At 47.3% G+C, this 17,660-nt stretch overlaps 1 protein-coding gene across 8 annotated transcripts in view; it reads left to right on the forward strand.

The window, feature by feature from the left end:
- Window positions 1-17,392, forward strand: part of Ehmt1 (euchromatic histone lysine methyltransferase 1) — a 172,912-nt gene extending 155,520 nt beyond the window's left edge. For all 8 annotated transcript variants that reach the window (XM_052725925.1, XM_052725930.1, XM_052725929.1 and 5 more), the window contains 8 exons: window positions 628-795; window positions 967-1,111; window positions 1,823-1,900; window positions 3,081-3,196; window positions 4,017-4,103; window positions 4,561-4,639; window positions 15,755-15,930; window positions 16,101-17,392. In XM_052725925.1, coding sequence (XP_052581885.1) covers window positions 628-795; window positions 967-1,111; window positions 1,823-1,900; window positions 3,081-3,196; window positions 4,017-4,103; window positions 4,561-4,639; window positions 15,755-15,930; window positions 16,101-16,281 — 1,030 coding nt within the window. In that variant the 3' untranslated portion in view covers window positions 16,282-17,392. The remainder of the gene's footprint in view (window positions 1-627; window positions 796-966; window positions 1,112-1,822; window positions 1,901-3,080; window positions 3,197-4,016; window positions 4,104-4,560; window positions 4,640-15,754; window positions 15,931-16,100) is intronic.
- The last annotated feature ends 268 nt before the right edge of the window (window positions 17,393-17,660 follow it).

Genomic DNA, 17,660 nt, shown 5'->3' on the forward strand with positions numbered 1-17,660 from the left:
CAGCTTCCATCAGGAACTGGGTGCTCTTGGTACTCTCCTCTTGGCGTGGAAATACAGGAAGTTGGGCCCTTTTAAGCAGGCCCTTCACAATTCTTTCCCATAGCAGCAGTGGTCTGCCTGGTGTAGCATCTCTGCTATGTTTCTTTAGAAGGAGAAGGAGGGCAGTGACTGCTCTGATTAGTAGGTAGCTCCTCTATGTCACCTGGAAATGAGAAATGAAATGGTCTTGTGGCACTTGCAAGTCTCTGGCCTGGATGTGGCAATCCATGCGCTCTAGCCCCAGTGTGGCAACTGTGCTTACCCTCATCAGGCAGATGTGCCATGCTGGCCTTCTGCATACCCCAAACACCTTTTCTCCATCATCATTTCCCTTTGTCTTTAAGGGCACATTTGAAAGCAAAATCTAAGAAAAATTAAATAAGCATTCTTAGCTCCTATACATAAGTTCAGATGAGAAAACTGATGCCTTATTGTAAATATGGCCGGGAGCAGATATACTCCTGGGAGGCATGGCTTTGTTCCAGAGTCACTGAACTAGTAAGTTGAGTGCTAGTCATTTAACGTGTCTTAACTGTGTTTTTTCTAAATTCAGATCTGGATGTTTGTTGGTTACATTTTCCCTTTTAGCCTCTTTCTTTCTCGGGATTCAGATGTGACTTTGAAAAACAAGGAAGGAGAGACTCCTTTGCAGTGTGCAAGCCTCAACTCCCAGGTGTGGAGCGCTCTGCAGATGAGCAAAGCGCTTCGGGACTCGGCCCCTGACAAGCCTGTTGCTGTTGAGAAGACGGTGAGCAGGTGAGAAGGTTCTAAGACTGAGAGGACTCTGGCAGACTGAAGAGGCGGGGGCAAATGGCTCTGCAGCCCAGCTCCAAGGAGCCAGCCTAGTGTGGGCCCTGCTTGTCTCCTGTGTCTCCCGTGAGGCAGACTCGGAAACAGCAGAAGTAACGTCTCCCTTTTCCTGTGCAGAGACATTGCTCGAGGGTATGAACGCATTCCCATTCCCTGTGTCAATGCTGTGGATAGTGAGTTATGTCCCACCAACTATAAGTACGTCTCCCAGAACTGCGTGACGTCCCCCATGAACATTGACAGGAACATCACTCATTTGCAGGTTGGTGGGAAGAAGGGGTGGCAGGTCCCCAGAACTGGGTCCTAGGACTTAGCACCATTCTGGAAGAAGGCCCGTGGCAGCTTCCCAGGAGATCCCGTTCTCTCTGCACTTGCCTCCCAGAAAAGAGACGGAAGAGATATACAATTTCAAGTTCCGAGTCAGGCGTGTCACTGGTTCTCTCAGCATACTTTGAAGGCCTCCTGAAGGCCCTAAGTGTTCCCTGATTGATCACTGGTCCTTGAGTGTGAATAAGAGGGGCCATGCAGGTCTAAGAAGTGACCACTTCATGCCCCTCAGTCCTAGCAGCTACCGCCCAACAAACAACTTTCCCACCTGACTCTCTTGGCTGAAATTGGACCTATTTGAAAGGATTATCCTTATGGTTGTGCTTATGGGAGTCACCTAATTCTCACAAGATGAGCTGTATAAGCCTTGCTTGCTTGTGAGAGTCTGTCCCTCATCTTTCCTGGCCTTGAGTGCAGCAGGCTTTTTAGCCCCCCTGCAGGCTGCCCCTGTCTAAACTCTACCTGCTCCCTGCCATGGTACGTTTTCCTCAGTATGTCCCAAGCTTTCTATCTTGCTCCTAAGAGAGCCTATGGCAGTTAAAGGCAATTGAGATTTTCCAGAGCATTTGGGGGTGATTGCAAGGAGGGAGGAGGAGGGGAGCAGGACTGTGGTGCCTGTCTGACATGCTGTATACTCTGTTCCCAGTACTGCGTATGCGTAGATGACTGCTCCTCTAGCACCTGCATGTGTGGCCAGCTCAGCATGCGCTGCTGGTATGATAAGGTGAGGAAGCACATTTGCTGCACATGTGCTTATGTGGTAAGTTCTGTGAAAGTGAGTCTATGAACATGTTTCCCGATTCTCAGGTGTCCTAGTGACTTCGGGACAGTTGGAGGTGAGCTGGTTGTAGAAAACAAGTAGGAGGAGGTGACAGGCTGAAAGTGAAGGGCTCTTCCAAGCAGATTGTGGGGCTAAGGTGTAGTTTCCCAGAGTCCTAAGGCTGGAGTCCATGTCCTTTGTGACTCCCTACACAGTGGTACAGTGGCTGTTCTTGTATAGCCATAAGAGGAAACTTCGGTGTTGTTTTTGTTTGGTGAACTCTGTCATATACAAGTGTCCAAAGAGATAGATGCTTGGTAGAAAGACTACTCCAGGGCTAGGCTAGATGGAGTATCCCTAGACTCAGTGGCCTGAGGGGAGGGTCACAGGCTTCCAAGTGACTGGCATTGCTAGTGGGAGGGTACACTAAGACAGGGGCCTTGAGGCCAGGATGCCGCTCAAGGACAGAGTGTTCGGGGAGGGAAGTGCATAGTCTTCACTTCAGTTCAGAGGTTGTGGGTGCTAGGATGTCCTGAGTGAAGTGAAAGGAGACTGCGAAGGGGGGGAGCATCGTGTTCTTGGTTTGGAAGAGGAGAGGTCATGGGGATGGGCGTGCTTAGGGTGAGGAGCGGGGCTGGCAGGTATGAGTTATCTTTAGAGTATGGCTCATGCTGGGCTTAGCTTAGGAGCATTCTGATCAAAGTCCTAGTTGTGCAGAAGACCCCCAAAGTCTCAGAATTGCACGTGGTCCTGATGTGTCACCTGTAGGTAGATTTGAGTTGAAGAAAGGGAGAGGGTATGTGGCTGGGTTCTGTAGGAGCAGCCAGAAGGTCCTAACTACTGGAGACAGGGCGGGGGGGGGGGGGGGGGGGGGGGGGGTAGGGGAACAGCATAGCCAGGCAGGAACCAGGGTGATTTTCCCCAAGAGACCCTCAAACCTGTATCATACCTGGTGAAATTTCTATTCAAACCACAGATGTGGAGCCTGACCCTGTTGTTCCCCCAGCTGTTAAAGTTTGTCCATACACCACTGTGTTTATGTATATTTGAGGCCAGACCAGGCACTTTGTGAAAATGTTATTAAAGTTCATTTTAAAAGGATGCTGGTTGACATCTGCTGGCCCTTGTGGCCATCTGTCAATAGGATGGCCGACTCCTGCCTGAGTTTAACATGGCAGAACCACCCTTGATCTTTGAGTGCAATCATGCCTGCTCGTGCTGGAGGAACTGCCGCAACCGCGTGGTGCAGAATGGTCTCAGGTGAGGGGTGTCGATGCATTAGGTCACACTGGGCCAGGATCATGTATATTTGTGAGTGGAGCCAATGGCTGGGGAAGACGCGCGTGTGTGTGTGTGTGTGTGTGTGTGTGTGTGTACAACCAGCTGAGCTAGACTGGCTCAGATATGAGTAGACTTCTTTCATTTGGTTTTAGAGCCTCTTCGGTTCAGTGTTAGAGAAAGCCAGCTAACATTGAGAATGGTGGTGTTGGATGGCTTTTCTCAGACTGCTGGGTCCTTCCTTGGTCCCCACTGCTTTCCTGTGTCACAGCGAGAATCAGGTTCTAAGCACACCAAGGACAGAGTGCACACAGTTGTCTTCTGTTCCCTCTTCACCATATTTACAGATGGGCCAACCGGATGGGCGTGATCTGAGAGTGTCTTGAAGCATGGTCTCCCTGGAGCCTGCTTTGCCTCTAGGAGCCTGCCTGGCTGCTTGCTGCTGGCACACTCCCTAAGTAAACGATGGCAGCAGTCCGGGTTCTAGAGAAGCACTTGTAGGGTGAATACCATAGTCTTCACTGCCACCTCACAGATTGAGCCCTACAGTTGAGGAGAGCCAGGCCTCCTCCATTTGTGCTTTGACAGTCTGAGTCCTGGGTCTCGGCTTCCTGTGTGTGTGTGGGACTGGGTCTCTCAGGTGACTGGAACTGCTCTTAGTCACTTGCAGAGCTGTAATAGTTCTTGATCTGGAACCTGCATCATTTTTCTCTATTTGCTCATCTCACTCATTTCAGAATGGATACAAGCTGGTTTGCTGACCATCAGGTACATGTCCACCTCCCCTCTACCTGTTTTCCAGGGCAAGGCTGCAGCTTTATCGGACACAGGACATGGGCTGGGGTGTGCGGTCCCTCCAGGATATCCCACTGGGCACCTTTGTCTGCGAGTAAGTGGGTCCCCTGAGCCCCACAGCTCTGTTGATAACTTTGTGTTTTGTTTTTTTTTTTTTTTTTTTCACTTCTGGTATTCCTCATACATGTTTGTGCTCTAAGACGCCCCTGGGAGCATATGATTCACTGTCATGCATGTAAGGCAGTGGAGGTATTGATTGCTCCAGCAGGCTCTAGATGCCAGACTGTGGCTGCTAGCCCTAGAGTTGTACTCAGATTTCCTACCTCACTCACTAAAGGTGTTAGCTTCAAGAATCCTGCACAGTTCTAGTATCTTTGGTAAGCCATTCTTGGTCCTCACCTGTACTGCAGGTGCGTGGGGCCAGTTCCAGATCCCAGCTTAGCCCATAGAACTGTTTCAGAGTGTCCCAGGTCTGCATCCTTGCTTTCCTTGGCACTGTTCCTTGTCTGAGGGCACAGAGGTGAGGTGGGTCTTCCCTTTTCTCACTACAGATACGTAGGGGAGCTGATTTCAGACTCTGAAGCTGATGTTCGGGAAGAGGACTCTTACCTCTTTGATCTTGACAATAAGGTAAATTGTTGTGAACGGCCAAAGCATATGAGCAAATGACTGCAAAATGTCAAACTTGGATAGTTAGTTTTGGTAGATTCTGGAAAGTGTCTGGCACAGGTAGGCTAGCCCTAGAGTCACTCTGATGAGTACCCTGCTGCTGGTGGGTATAGGCTCATTGCAGATCTGTTAGGTTTTACCACATAGTTCTGGGCTCATTTTGGTGTTCAAGTCATAGGCACCTAACTTGGGAGAACTCTGTGCTGCTATAGCAAGACACCTACCTCAAGAGAGGAGCTCCCTGGGATACCTCACTGTGTGTTCCAGTTCCCAGGCTGCTCCTCTGAGACCAAGCAATAGGGAGCAGCTTATGGAGTCATATGGGAAGCAGCAAGGGATCCAGAAATGCTGGCAATGGGGGTGTCCTTTGTGTTTCCATTGACCTCAGGGTATTAACATCCTATATTGGGAGAGAATAGAGGGCCAAGCTTGGTCTGCTCAAGGAGTTAGGGTTTCCAATGGCTTCTGGGGCCAGTGGAAAGGTGCTAATCTCTAATGTAGCTAACCAATCACGGCATCAATATTATCCCCAGAGACTCTTTACTCTTGAAGTCGCCCAAGAAGGTAGCATTTGTGAAGCCAGTTATAAATTATAGCCAGATGTGGGGATTAGAAAGATGGCACAGAGTTAAAAGCAGTGCTCGATACTCCAGAGGACTTGGGGTCAATTCCCAGCATGCATATGGCAACTCAAAACTCTAACTTTAGTCCCAGGGGATCTGATGCCCTCTGGCCTCCATGGGCTCCAGGTACTCATATGATGCACAGACGTGCATGTAGGAAAATACCCATCCTCATGGGGGTGGGGTGGGGGGTGGAAGGAAACCACCAAAACCCCCACAAAAACCAGGTGTGATGGCACATGCTAGAGGTTCAGCTCGACTCCTTGTCTAGTTTTAGGTCAGCTTGGAATAATTTTAGAAACAAAACAAAAAAACCAAAACACCCCACAAACAAAAAACAAACATGTTTCTCAGGCTCAAGAGTGTCTTTATATGAGCAGTGCACCCATTCCTGGATTGAGATAGCTTTTGTCTTCCTGTGTGCTTGTGTGTGTAAAACCATGCAGGGCTGATGATGAGAGTCCCCTCGTGTTGGTGTGGACACATGTCCTGCTACACACCATCCCTCCCTTCCTTCTTCAATGAGAGATTTTTTTTTTTTTTGGTAGTATGTTACCAGTCTTTCAGTTATATACTCTGTGGACTTTTGTAGCCCTTACTTATGTTTTTGTAAAACACAAATTATTTCCAGAAATTGTTTTGCCTTCAGATTTGGAGCCGCATGGGTTGAGTTCTGTGTGTTGAATTGATGTTGGCACTCGTGTCCCTTTACCAGCGCTCAGCAGTGAAGTGTCCTCGACGCCTGGGCTTCCTCCTGCTGAGTCTCAGTTACTGTACTTCATGCCTCTTACCTTGGACCAGTTTCAAAATCAGCCAGGCAGAGTCTCCAGAACCTTGTACTGGCATCTGATGAGCACTGCACTGAGTCGACAGTCACTTTTGGCAGCTGTGATCTTACCATATTATTTGATGCAACTTACAACGTGATAAAGATGTGTAATTTTAAAAGAAACTACCAGTTTTCCAAAGAGGTTTCAAAGGAGCCACTTTGGAAAAAAAAAATGGGTGTTTTGGTATTTTTTGGGTGTGTGTGTGTGTATACACGTATATTCAGTTTGCAGAAGTCAGCCTTTCTTTTACCTCGTAGGTCTAGGGATCAAACTCAGGTTGGTTTGTTAGGCTTGGCAGCAAGTGTCTTTAACCACTGAGTCATTTCATTGGCCCAACACTGTTTTATTTAATTTTTTTTTATATGCACACACATGTTCTAAGTATATTTATTTATTTTTGTTTTTTTGAGATAGGTTTCACTATGTAGTTCTGGTCTGGAACTTGTAATGTAGACCAGGCTTGCCTCAAACTTGTAGTGACTGATCCTCCTGCCTCAGCGTCCCTGTGCTCAGATTACAGGTAATAGTAACCATGTTGGCTCCAGACACTATTTCATGTATCTTCTGATCTGTCCATCCATTCTGGTTCTCTCTATGCAGGCCAGGGTGATCTTGAATTTCTTCCTGTTTCAACCATCCAAGAGCTGGGATACCAGGCATGAACCACTATGCTTGATTTATGTACTATAATTTTAATTTGCAATTCCTTAATGATTGATAATATTGAGTTACTTCTTTTGTGTCTCTTAGATATCCTTATATCTTCTGTGGACTTGCTATTGCTGTTGTTGTTGTTGTTGTTGTTGTTGTTGTTATTATTATTATTATTATTATTATTATTATTATTATTATTATTATTTTGAGCCAAGGTTTCTTTGTGAAACAGCCCAGGCTGTCCTGGAACTCACAGAGTTCTGCCTGCCTCTGCTTCCTGAGTGCTAGGACTAAAGGCATGAACCACCAAGCCTGGCATTGTTGGCTGTTTTTAGTACAGTCTCACTTTGTAGCCCTGGCTAGCCTAGAGCTTGCTACGTAGACCGTAGAGATTAGCCTCAGACTCATAGAGATTTGCTTCCCTGTGCCTCCTGAATTCTGAGCTTAAACGTGTATACATCATGTATGTTCTACCTTATTTTTTTAGACTGGATCTTTTACTGAACTGTAGCTCACTGATTGGCTAGGCTAGCTGGCCAGCAGATCCCTGAGATCTTTTTCCACGATTTCAGGTGTGTACTGCCCCACTCAGTTTTTTACCTGTGTGCTGGCGTTCTGAACATACTTCCTTGTGTTTGCACAGCAAGCTCTTTGCCCACTGAGCCATCTCCCTAGTTCCTACCAGATTTATTTTTTAAAAATAATTTTTGTTTTACTTCATTTTTATGTGTATGATATATTTTGTCTACATGTATGCCTGTTCATCATGTGTGTGCCTGGTTCCCACAGAGGCTAGAGAGGGAATCAGATCTCCTGAAACTGGAGTTACAGATGTTTGTAAGCTACCATGTAGGTACTGGCATCTCAGGTCCACTGGAAGAGCAGCCAATGCTCTTTAACTGCCAAACCATCTCTCCAGCCAATGTTTTTAATGTTCAGTCCGTTCAGCCCTGAGGAATCTCTGTCTCCCCTAAGATCAGGAAGCTTTTCTCCCATGTCTTTATTCTATAGAAACTTTGTTTGCATCTGTACCTTGGTGAGTGGTCTAAGGTGAGAGCTGGGTTTGTGTCTGTCTGTGAGGATTTGTAGTCATTTAGGCACTGTTGGCCAAGACACAGTTTCTCACTCATGTGCTGCTGTGTCTGAAGCATGTTTTGTTCCTTGTCTGATTTCTGACTCGTAAACCAGTGACATCCTCTTGGTGGAAAGTTTAACTTGTGCAGGTGGTATCAGTTCTCAGACTGTCCCTTTTCCTGTGTGTGTTAGTTCTGAGAGTCAGTCACGGTGTCTGCATGACCAGCAGCTCTGCAGTCTTGGCTGGGAGTTAGATCAGTTCTGGTCTACTCCGGTATGTGACACTGCAGCTGTGGTGTCCAGAGCCACTAGGTCTTTTCTCTCTTTGCAGAGCCTCCCTGTTCAGTAAGCAGATCTTATTTATTATACATGGTTGTTAAAACGGTATTGCTGCTGGGCAGTGGTGGCGCACGCCTTTAATCCCAGCACTCGGGGAGGCAGAGCCAGGCGGATCTCTGTGAGTTCGAGGCCAACCTGGGCTACAGAGTGAGTTCCAGGAAAGGTGCAAAGCTACACCGAGAGACCCTGTTTTGAAAAACAAACAACAACAACAACAAAAAAAATAAATTGGTATTGCTTTTCATTTCATTTCTCAGCTGATTATGGGTAGTACTTAAAAGTGGCTGGGTTTTTTGGTTGGCCTTGCCATATTCACCTTTTAATTTTGGTACCTTTTATAGATTATTGATTAGGAGTTGTTGCATATGCAATTATGTGCTGTATGAATAAAGATAGTCTCATTTGCCCTTTTCAGGATGTGTAATTTTTGCCTTTTGTCCCTTGAATACCCTCTTAGAGGGGAACCACTTCCCTTCCCTACCAGGAGATGTTAGTATAGGAGTCTTGTGAACACTCGCACGCTGTCAAGACTTCTTAAGAGAGTCATCCCTATCACTCCTTGGCTGTAGGATGAGGCCAGTGGCCAGGACAGAGAGAGTACCGGCCTTTCCCCTGTCCTTTCATCACTTCCTGTGTTGTCTCCCTTACCACTCCTGGTGTGCGGCCATCCTCATCAACTCCTGACATTGCATTCCTGTATCTTAAATGATACTGTATCGGTGGTTCCTTTTGTTCATTCAGAGGACAGCAAAGCTGTAAATATGCCAAGACCTTCTGGTTCCTATACCTGCTCAGACCAAACCCCATAGTAGGTCCACCTGATGAGCACCATGTTGGTGATCACATTTACTGTCCCCTGAACAGAACCTATCCCCATGTATCTTCTTGCCTCATTCAGACCCCTGGGCACAGGATTCCTGATTTCCTTTCATGTGCACTATGTCCTGTGATCATGCTGAGGTCTATGTGTCCAGATCAAAGAAACTCGAGACAAACTTCAGGTACATAAAAGGGACTTGGAAATTCCTTGAGGACTCTGACAGGCTCTGAGCAGGAGAATTGGTCTGGATGACGCCCATTCAAAGAAGGTATGGCAGCTCCACACTGTCCTTGTTCTGGAAAAGGTGGGCATTAACAGCACTGCCATGAAGTTAGGCATGGGAAATTGCTTACTCCAAGGGCAGAGTTGAAGGCCTGAGAGCAGCCCTCTGTGAGTTTCTAAGCTGGGTTCTGGTCAGTGACCTAACATGCTTCAGTGGCCTCATCCTTCATTTTGCACTAAAGAATCTAGGCAGGGGTAAGTGTTCAGGACAGTTCCTGAGAAGCCCAACAGTGGTGCATTCAAGGCTCTCCAACTTGGGGACAGCCTCTGGGGTTCTGGGTCAGTGAGTATACACTGGACAGTTGCACAAGTTCTCTGGGGCATGCCAAGGTTCATCCTTTGAGCAACAACAATGTGCTTATGAGGGGTGACCACAGCTTCCACCCTAGGAGTATTTGGTACAAGTTAGAAGCTTTTCCAGATGGAAGGATCAGTTTAAAGTATGGCACTAGTCATGTCTAGGCTTGTAGTTCTGGACAGAAATATCTCTAGATGCAAATAGTAGCTTCCGGAGTCCTGCCTAGGGCCATAGACCCACAGGCTCACAGTCGGCCTCTCTGGCACCTTGAGACACTAGCCAGGCCCCTGTGGGAAGTACCCTCCCCTCTTGGCTTCTGTGGATGGTTTGTGCTCTGTGAGGTGGTTCAAAACCCCAGTGGACGAAAATGACTCTGTGCAGCAGGGAACAGGCTGTGGTAACTACAGTAGCCCCTGTTGGACTGCTTGGAAATATCCAGGCTCCTCTTGCTGCTGGGCAGGCATATCCTCCCTGTCCCACATTCTCTCCTAGTTTGTGTTGTAGTATTGCTCCCTCCTCTCACCTGCCCGCCACCTGCATGTGCTCACCCGTGCTGTCGCCTTTCCTCACACAGGTGTTCCTGGATTTAATTTTCTCTGTTGACCGTTGTTGTTGTTGTTGTTGTTTCTTTTTTGTTTTTCAAGACAGGGTTTCTCTGTGTAGTTTTGGTGCCTGTCCCGGATCTCGCTCTGTAGACCAGGCTGGCCTTGAACTCACAGAGATCCTCCTGGCTCAGCCTTCCGAGTGCTGGGATTAAAGGAGTGCACCACCACCACCTGGCTGCCCTTTTCTAATTTTAAAGAAGTCTTTCATCTAGATGATAAAAGAAAGGACGGACAAGGAAAAAGAGTAATTGCTTGGCTGCCATTTCTTTGGATATTTTGCTTCCTGTAGTCACGGCAGCTTTTTTGATGTGTACTGTGGGAATGTTCTGACCTACAGAACAGTGACAGTGACCAGAGGTAGGGGCCCATGCTGCCACCAGAGTCAGCATGTCCTGCTTAATTTCTTTTTTCCCTTCCTTCCTTCCTTCCTTTCTTCCTTCCATCCACCCATCCAATGTTAAATGTACAATCTTACTCCACTCCACTAGTGTGTATCTTTTTGGTTCCACTCTCATGAACAGCTGAGGCGTTGCCATCACACCCAACCATGTATAAGGTGGCTGTGATCTGGTGCCAGCTTTCTCACACAGTCCCCCAATTTTTCCAAGTACTTTGCACTGAGTGGGTTCCCAGAGCCAGTCAGGGCTGTGCTCACACCTTCTGCATCCAAGGAAAGCAGCACTCCCAGGGCCTCCCATCTCTTCTGTTGAAGACACTGGTTATTACCTGGCAGAGGTCCTGCCATCTGGACATGTCTGTCCCCAGGTGTTACTATACTTGTTTCATGAGGCCCAGTAACACCTGTGCTGGCGGCACCATATTCTTTCTACCTGTGTTCTTTTTTTTTTGGTTTTTCGAGACAGGGTTTCTCTGTGTAGCTTTGCGCCTTTCCTGGAACTCACTTGGTAGCCCAGGCTGGCCTCGAACTCACAGAGATCCGCCTGGCTCTGCCTCCCGAGTGCTGGGATTAAAGGCGTGCGCCACCACCGCCCGGCTCTACCTGTGTTCTTAATGGAAGTTGGTAGTACCTGTGAGCCTTGGCTGTTCCCCTTTTGTCTGACATCTCTATGCCACCAGGGACTTCTGTCATACTGTTCACATTCATTTAAGGAAATTTTTATTTGGGGGTATGTGAGTGTGGGGGAGCTGGGGGGTGTGGGGGGTGGAGAGAGGCCAAATGTTGGCATCAGGTGTCATGTTGCTTTCTCCCTTAGTTCTTGATTTGGCTAGGTGGGTTGTTGACACAGTGGCATGTCACCTTGCTTTTGCATGGGTGTTGAGATCTCACCTTGGATTCTTGGTGTGTGGCACTTCACTCACAGAGCTAACTCCACAGCCCAGAATTTTTTTTTTTTTAAGGAAAACAAATACATCTCCCCACCTATCTCCAGCCATCAGCTCCTCCTTGGGAGAAGGCAGATACTCTGTCCTGACCCTGTGTCTGCCTATTTCTAGAATGAGGCAGATGTGAAAAATTGCCAGATGTAAAGGAAATTTGTTTTTCATTTTTTTCCCCTTTGTGTGTTTTGAGATAGGATTTTACTGTCTAGATTAGGTTGGTCTTGAACTTGTGGCCATCTTCCTGCTGCTGCCTTCCAAGTGCTGGAATTACTGGTGTGTACTTATCACCCTTTGTCTGTCTTTTTTTTTTTTTTTTTTTTTTTTTTTTTTTTTTTTTTTAATATGCTTGGATTGTTTTGATCAGCTTCTCTCTGATGTGCACATTGCTCTTGTTTTAGGTCCCACAGACTTACTGCCTCTTACCTGTCTTGCTGTTTTCTGGCACAATTACCTTTCCTGTGTCCAACCTAGCCTCACACTTGCAGTCTCATTTTTCTAATGGGACTCCTGTGTCCTTTATGAGAATAGATTTCATAGAACAATATCTGCTAGGTATTCATTTCTTTATTTTTTCTAAAAATTATATGCATGAGTATTTGCCTGTGTGTGCACCATGTGTGTGCCTAGTGCCTTTGGAGATCAGAAGAGGGCACCAGATCCCTTGGAACTGGAGTTGCTTTTGGTTGTGAACTGCTGTATGGAAGCTGGGAATCAACCCAGGTCCACTGGAAAGAGCATCCATTGCTCATAACCACTTAGCAAATATCTCTAAGCCCACTTTTGTCTCCCCCCCCCCCCCCCTTGAGACAAGGTCTGACTCTGTAGCCTTGTCTGGTCTGGAACTCATGTTGTAGACCAGGATGTCCTAGAACTCATAGATTCTTCATTCTTCTCTGCCTTCTAAGGGCTGGGATTAAAAGTGCCACCACACCTAGCCAAGATGCTGAAACTTGTGTTTAACTATGGAGTCATAGTTGGAGTCACCAGTTTGACACATGGCCATAGGTGGTCACTTCTTTGCTCAGGTTGAGGGCTGCCCTGACCTCACCTATAGATTGGGTCTTGGTTCTTGAAAGTCTGTTTCAGAGTAGCCTTGCTGACGTGAGGACCATACACACAGCACAGCTGCTGGGGGCATGTCCTGCCTTCTGCCGTTGTTTGCTCCTTAGGATATACGCTGCTGAGGACTTGGAGTGTTGTAGTCGTCTTTCTGTGCAGTTGTGTTAATGTCTTAGTGAATTCAGATTTGGAACTTTCAGAGTTGTGTTCTTTCAGGCGTGGCAGTGCGTGTGTCTCTGCCGTCTCGGCACCTGTGCTGAAGGCAGTCTGGGCTCACAGAGTCAAATCTTCTCCCAAGCTCTCTCTCTCTCAGACTGTTGTGTTGGTGACATACGTAGAGGTTGGAGGACAAGTGCAGGAGTCGGGTCCCTCCTTTCACCGTGTGGGTCTTGCAGATCAAACTCAGGTTGCTGGGTTCGATGGCAGGTGCCTTTACCTTAAGCATCAAAACTCCCAAAAATAAAATGACTGGGTTTTGTTTGTTTGTTTGTACTGGGGTGCTGGAAGATTGGACCCAGGATTTCATACATGCTATCCAAGCATTTTATCAGACTTTTCATTATGCAGAAGACTTGTGTGTTCTAAAAGTAGAAACTATATTAAAATCTTGCTCAGAATAATTGTGCTTCTTTGCATGTTCTGCGTTCTGTTACCGGATATTGGATTTTTCTCTGGCTGCTGTCACTAACACTGACACCCACTTAGCCTGTTCCTCACAGCTGTCATGCTGGTGAAGGCCATCTCTTGGTTCATAGCCAGTGCTTTCACACTGTGTCCCTGTGAGGCAGGAACTCTCTGGAGTCTTTCTTGTGAGTGCACTGATTCCACATAGGCTTTACCCTCAGCTGTGGACACCTCCCTAAGGCCCCATCTCCTGGTCCTACTGATTCTCTCACTGTGGGATAAAGATTTCAAATAAGAAGCTTTAAAAGGAAATGGACAATTTGGTCATGGTACTGTTTCCCTGTACCTGAACAAGACCATTTGTACAAATAAAAGTACTTCTTTTGTGCTTATACAGAAAGTGGCGTAGTTTCTCTTGCCTGCCTTTCTCACTTGCCAGTGGAGTACAGAAGTCAGCAGCACATAGAGTCTCTCTCAGTCTTTTGGGGGCATTGAGGTTGATTTCATCTCTGCTAGCTACTTTTGCAGTTGGCCTCTCTCTCAGTGAGTGCTTCTGTTCAGTGGTGTACTCCTGTCTTGTTCCTTTCTGCAGAGGAGGGTTAAAAGCCGGTAGATCCTCATTAGATCCTACTTGATTCTTCTGTTACTTCCTTTTCTTTGCCCAGTCTTTGCACTTCTCTGTAATGATTGCACTCTGGAATTCCCCATGTAGCATTTTGTTTTGTCTCAGGCTAGACCTAGCTGGCTTTTTTTTTAATCTATCTATCTATCTATCTATCTATCTATCTATCTATCTATCTATCTATCTATCTATCTTTCTCTCTCTCTCCCTTCCTCCCTTTTTCTCTTTTCCCTCCCTCTCTCCCTCCCTCCCTCCCTCCCTCCCTCCTTGTTTGTTTATTATTTATTTTGAGACAGGGTCTCATGTAGCTCTGGTTGTCCTGGAACTCACTATTTAGACCAGGTTGGCCTCAAACTGAGTGATCTCCCTCTGCTTCCTAGGATTAAAGATTTATTTATTTAGAATATGTACAGTGTTCTGTCTGCATGTATGCCTGCACACCAGAAGGGCATCAGATCTCATTATAGAGGGTTGTGAACCACCATGCGCAGTTGCTGAAAATTGAACTCAGGACCTCTGGAAGAACAGGCAGTGCTCTTAACCTCTGAGCCATCTTTCCAGTCCCTCATTTGTGTTCTTAATGTTAACTGTGTTGCCGTGGCCTGCCCCCAAAGTGGGCATGTTGTTTTCTGATCTTTTTTATTTATTTTTTTTTTTCAGCCTAGCTTCAGACTCAAACTCTGCTGTTCATGTGCAGTTCTGGTCTCTGTCCAAGTGTCTGTTGCTTACAGTCAGCCTGATGTCTTCTTTCAGTGAGGGCCAGGTCAGCCGGGGTGTCAGTGTATAGACTCTTTCCTGGGGACTCCCCAGCTCTGAGTACCTTTAGCATGTTGGTGCCTGCTTTTCTGTTTTCTTCAGAGGCTAGGCTTATCCTAGGCTATCACCACACAAGCAGAGTCACACAAGTCTCTTAGATTATTGTCTTTAAGGCAGATGCAGGACATAGGTTGCTCTGTCTGTGATCTGGGTGGTTGTTACTGAATTCTCTCATAGTGTCTGTGCTTCAGGGATATTACTGGAGTACATTCATCCACGTCCATATCCACTACTCTGTCTCCACAGGTCTTGATGTTACCACATGAAGGTTGTCAGATACCCATCTCAGACCCAGGCTTTCCCATTATTGGTTTGTGTTTGACCTTTGCCTGAAGTCTGAGTGAGTTCACAGGGTGTCCCCAGGTGTCGGGAGCAGGCTCTTGTTTGGGCCTTATACTTCATACAGTTATTCCAGCATACCTGGCTTTCCTCTCTAACTCTCCTCTCTTATACTCTGACTGTGTAACAGTCATACCAAAGTACCATAGCTTGGGATGGCCTATAGCAACAAGCTCTGGATGTGCAGTGTGGCCAGTCTCAGACAAGTCTGAAGGCCTCAAAATGCCCATTTCATCCTGGGTGTCAGTAAGACAGTTTCCAGGTCTTTTCTGCACGTCAGGCCTGCCCTCTGCAGCAAAGGCCTCCTTTGCTATGACGTAGTCCTCATATCACAGCAGTTTGTTACACACAGGAGCTCTGTGAGACAACCGTTTAAATGGCTCAAGAGTTAGCATAGCCCTCACAACAAATCTTGATCCTACAGTCCCTGACTGCTGGGAAGCAACCACAGAGTCTGGGCAGTTATGGGACAGGGACACTTGTTAACCTGTTACCGTGGTGCTCCCACCTCTGGTACTGCAGGATTTAGTGCAGCGTGGCCTGTGGCTACCCTCAGCTGTGACAGAGTCTGCAGTGCTGAGGCTGAGTTGTCACCGGGCCACAGAAGGAAGTTCTTCAATCCCGGCAGAGCCACTGCTCAGCTCCGGATTTTCAAGACTTCTGTGCTGGTTCCTAGGGTAAGGACAACATGTCTTGGAATGCTTACTGGCTGCAGCCTATCATGGACCCTTTTGCTTTTTCACCCCAAAGGATGGAGAGGTATACTGCATTGATGCTCGGTTTTATGGGAATGTCAGCCGGTTCATAAACCACCACTGCGAGCCCAACCTTGTGCCTGTGCGCGTGTTCATGTCACACCAGGACCTGCGGTTTCCCAGGATCGCCTTCTTCAGTACCCGCCTGATCCAGGCTGGGGAGCAGCTGGGGTATGTACAGTGTGACCCTGGCTGGGCGGGTGTGGCTGCTGCCCTCCTAGCCACGCATGTGCTTTCAGCATGTGGGTTCTGGGCTCAGATGGGACAGCTCAGGGGCACTTGGGATGTCTCACCTGCCACCTGTGTCCAACACACAGAAGTGCTGAGTTCTACTTCCCCAGGTTCGACTACGGGGAACGCTTTTGGGACGTCAAGGGCAAGCTCTTCAGTTGCCGGTGTGGGTCTCCCAAGTGTCGGCACTCAAGCGCAGCCCTGGCCCAGCGGCAAGCCAGTGCAGCCCAGGAGGCTCAGGAGAATGGCCTTCCGGATACCAGCTCTGCAGCTGCTGCTGACCCCCTATGAATTGCCAGTGGGGCCAGCGGGACCTTCAGAATCATATTTTGGTGACTGCAATTTAGAGAGGAAAATCTGCACAAGATGTCCAAGAGGAGCTGGAGGTGTGGACACCTCCCAGGAATGTTCTGGGCCTGAGGCGGTTCAGCTGGCCCAGTGCTCGGGACAGAGCACTTTTCTGGTCCTGCACCTCAGAGACCTGACTCCATGTTGCATAACTTGTGAGTTCCTGGTGGTGGCTCTGTCGCTGCAGTGCTTCCCATTTCTCCTTCTGGTCTCTGAGGCCCTTGCTCCACTGCCAGGTTTGTTTGTATACTGTCTGGTCAGGCTCCTATAAGGCACTCACCAAGGCCACCGTCACCTACAAGCTGCTCCGTTAGACCTGCTGCCCACAGCCTGTGTTGCTGGCACTAGCTCCCAGGTGCCACCAGAAGACACTAGCTCCCTTACAGCCTTGGAGAGGTTGGCTGACCCACCACTCACTTTGATGAAATGTGGGTTTGCTTTTTAAAGAAATTCTATATCTAGCCCTATATATCAAGCCTCTTACTGGTGTTTCTTTGCGAGGAAGCAGGTTGGCGGATGCAAGCAGACCCTGCACCAGCCCCAGCCAGTTCCGTTGATGCAGGCACCTTTTATTGATTTCTAAGCCACATGCTATGATGATGAATAAACTCGTTGGTTTTCTACCATTACGGAACATTAGGACAAACAGAATAAAAACACAAAACACAGACAACGGTGCTGAATCTGGTGTGGTTTCTACTCACCACGTGAAAATAAACTATCAACTGTAAAAAGAGAACAAAATGATTTTAGAATAAAGTGCAGGAAAAACTTTTTTAAAATGTTAGTCTTGTAGTTGAATAAATTCGCCGTCACCTTTTGTGTGATGGCCTGGCAGGTCATGTACTTTTTTTTGGCATATACCTTTCTAAATACTGTAATTAGTGCAGCGACAGTGGGTTTTTTTTGTGTGACTCTTCTAAAACATTCATAATGCAGTCATGTTTATTTTTTTCTGTTAAAATGTTTTTGACAGTTTTAAGAGCAGTCTTTTGGCTCAGACCATTTCTTGTTCTGTTTTCAATGAAATCAATAAAAAAGTACTTTAAACGGAGTTTTCATTATGACACATTCTTTCTCCTGGTCTCTGCAAACCCTTAGCCCTTCCACTGTGGGTGCTATACTCAGGAAGCTATAGTCAGGGCTCTCTGCAAGTCTACCAGGCCCATTGCCGCACCCAAGGCTGGAGGACTGCATGTGTCCATGTTTGTCCATGTGGTTGGTGTCCAGTGTCACACATTGGAAAGCCATTCTGAAAGCTGTTGGAGCAGGTGAGTCCCCATGTGTGACAGTCTTCATTGGGGCAGTGAGGGTGGAGGAGG

Source organism: Peromyscus californicus, unplaced genomic scaffold (assembly GCF_007827085.1).
Source record: "Peromyscus californicus insignis strain IS unplaced genomic scaffold, ASM782708v3 Scaffold_7__1_contigs__length_154581171, whole genome shotgun sequence".
NCBI classification, from domain to species: domain Eukaryota; kingdom Metazoa; phylum Chordata; class Mammalia; order Rodentia; family Cricetidae; genus Peromyscus; species Peromyscus californicus.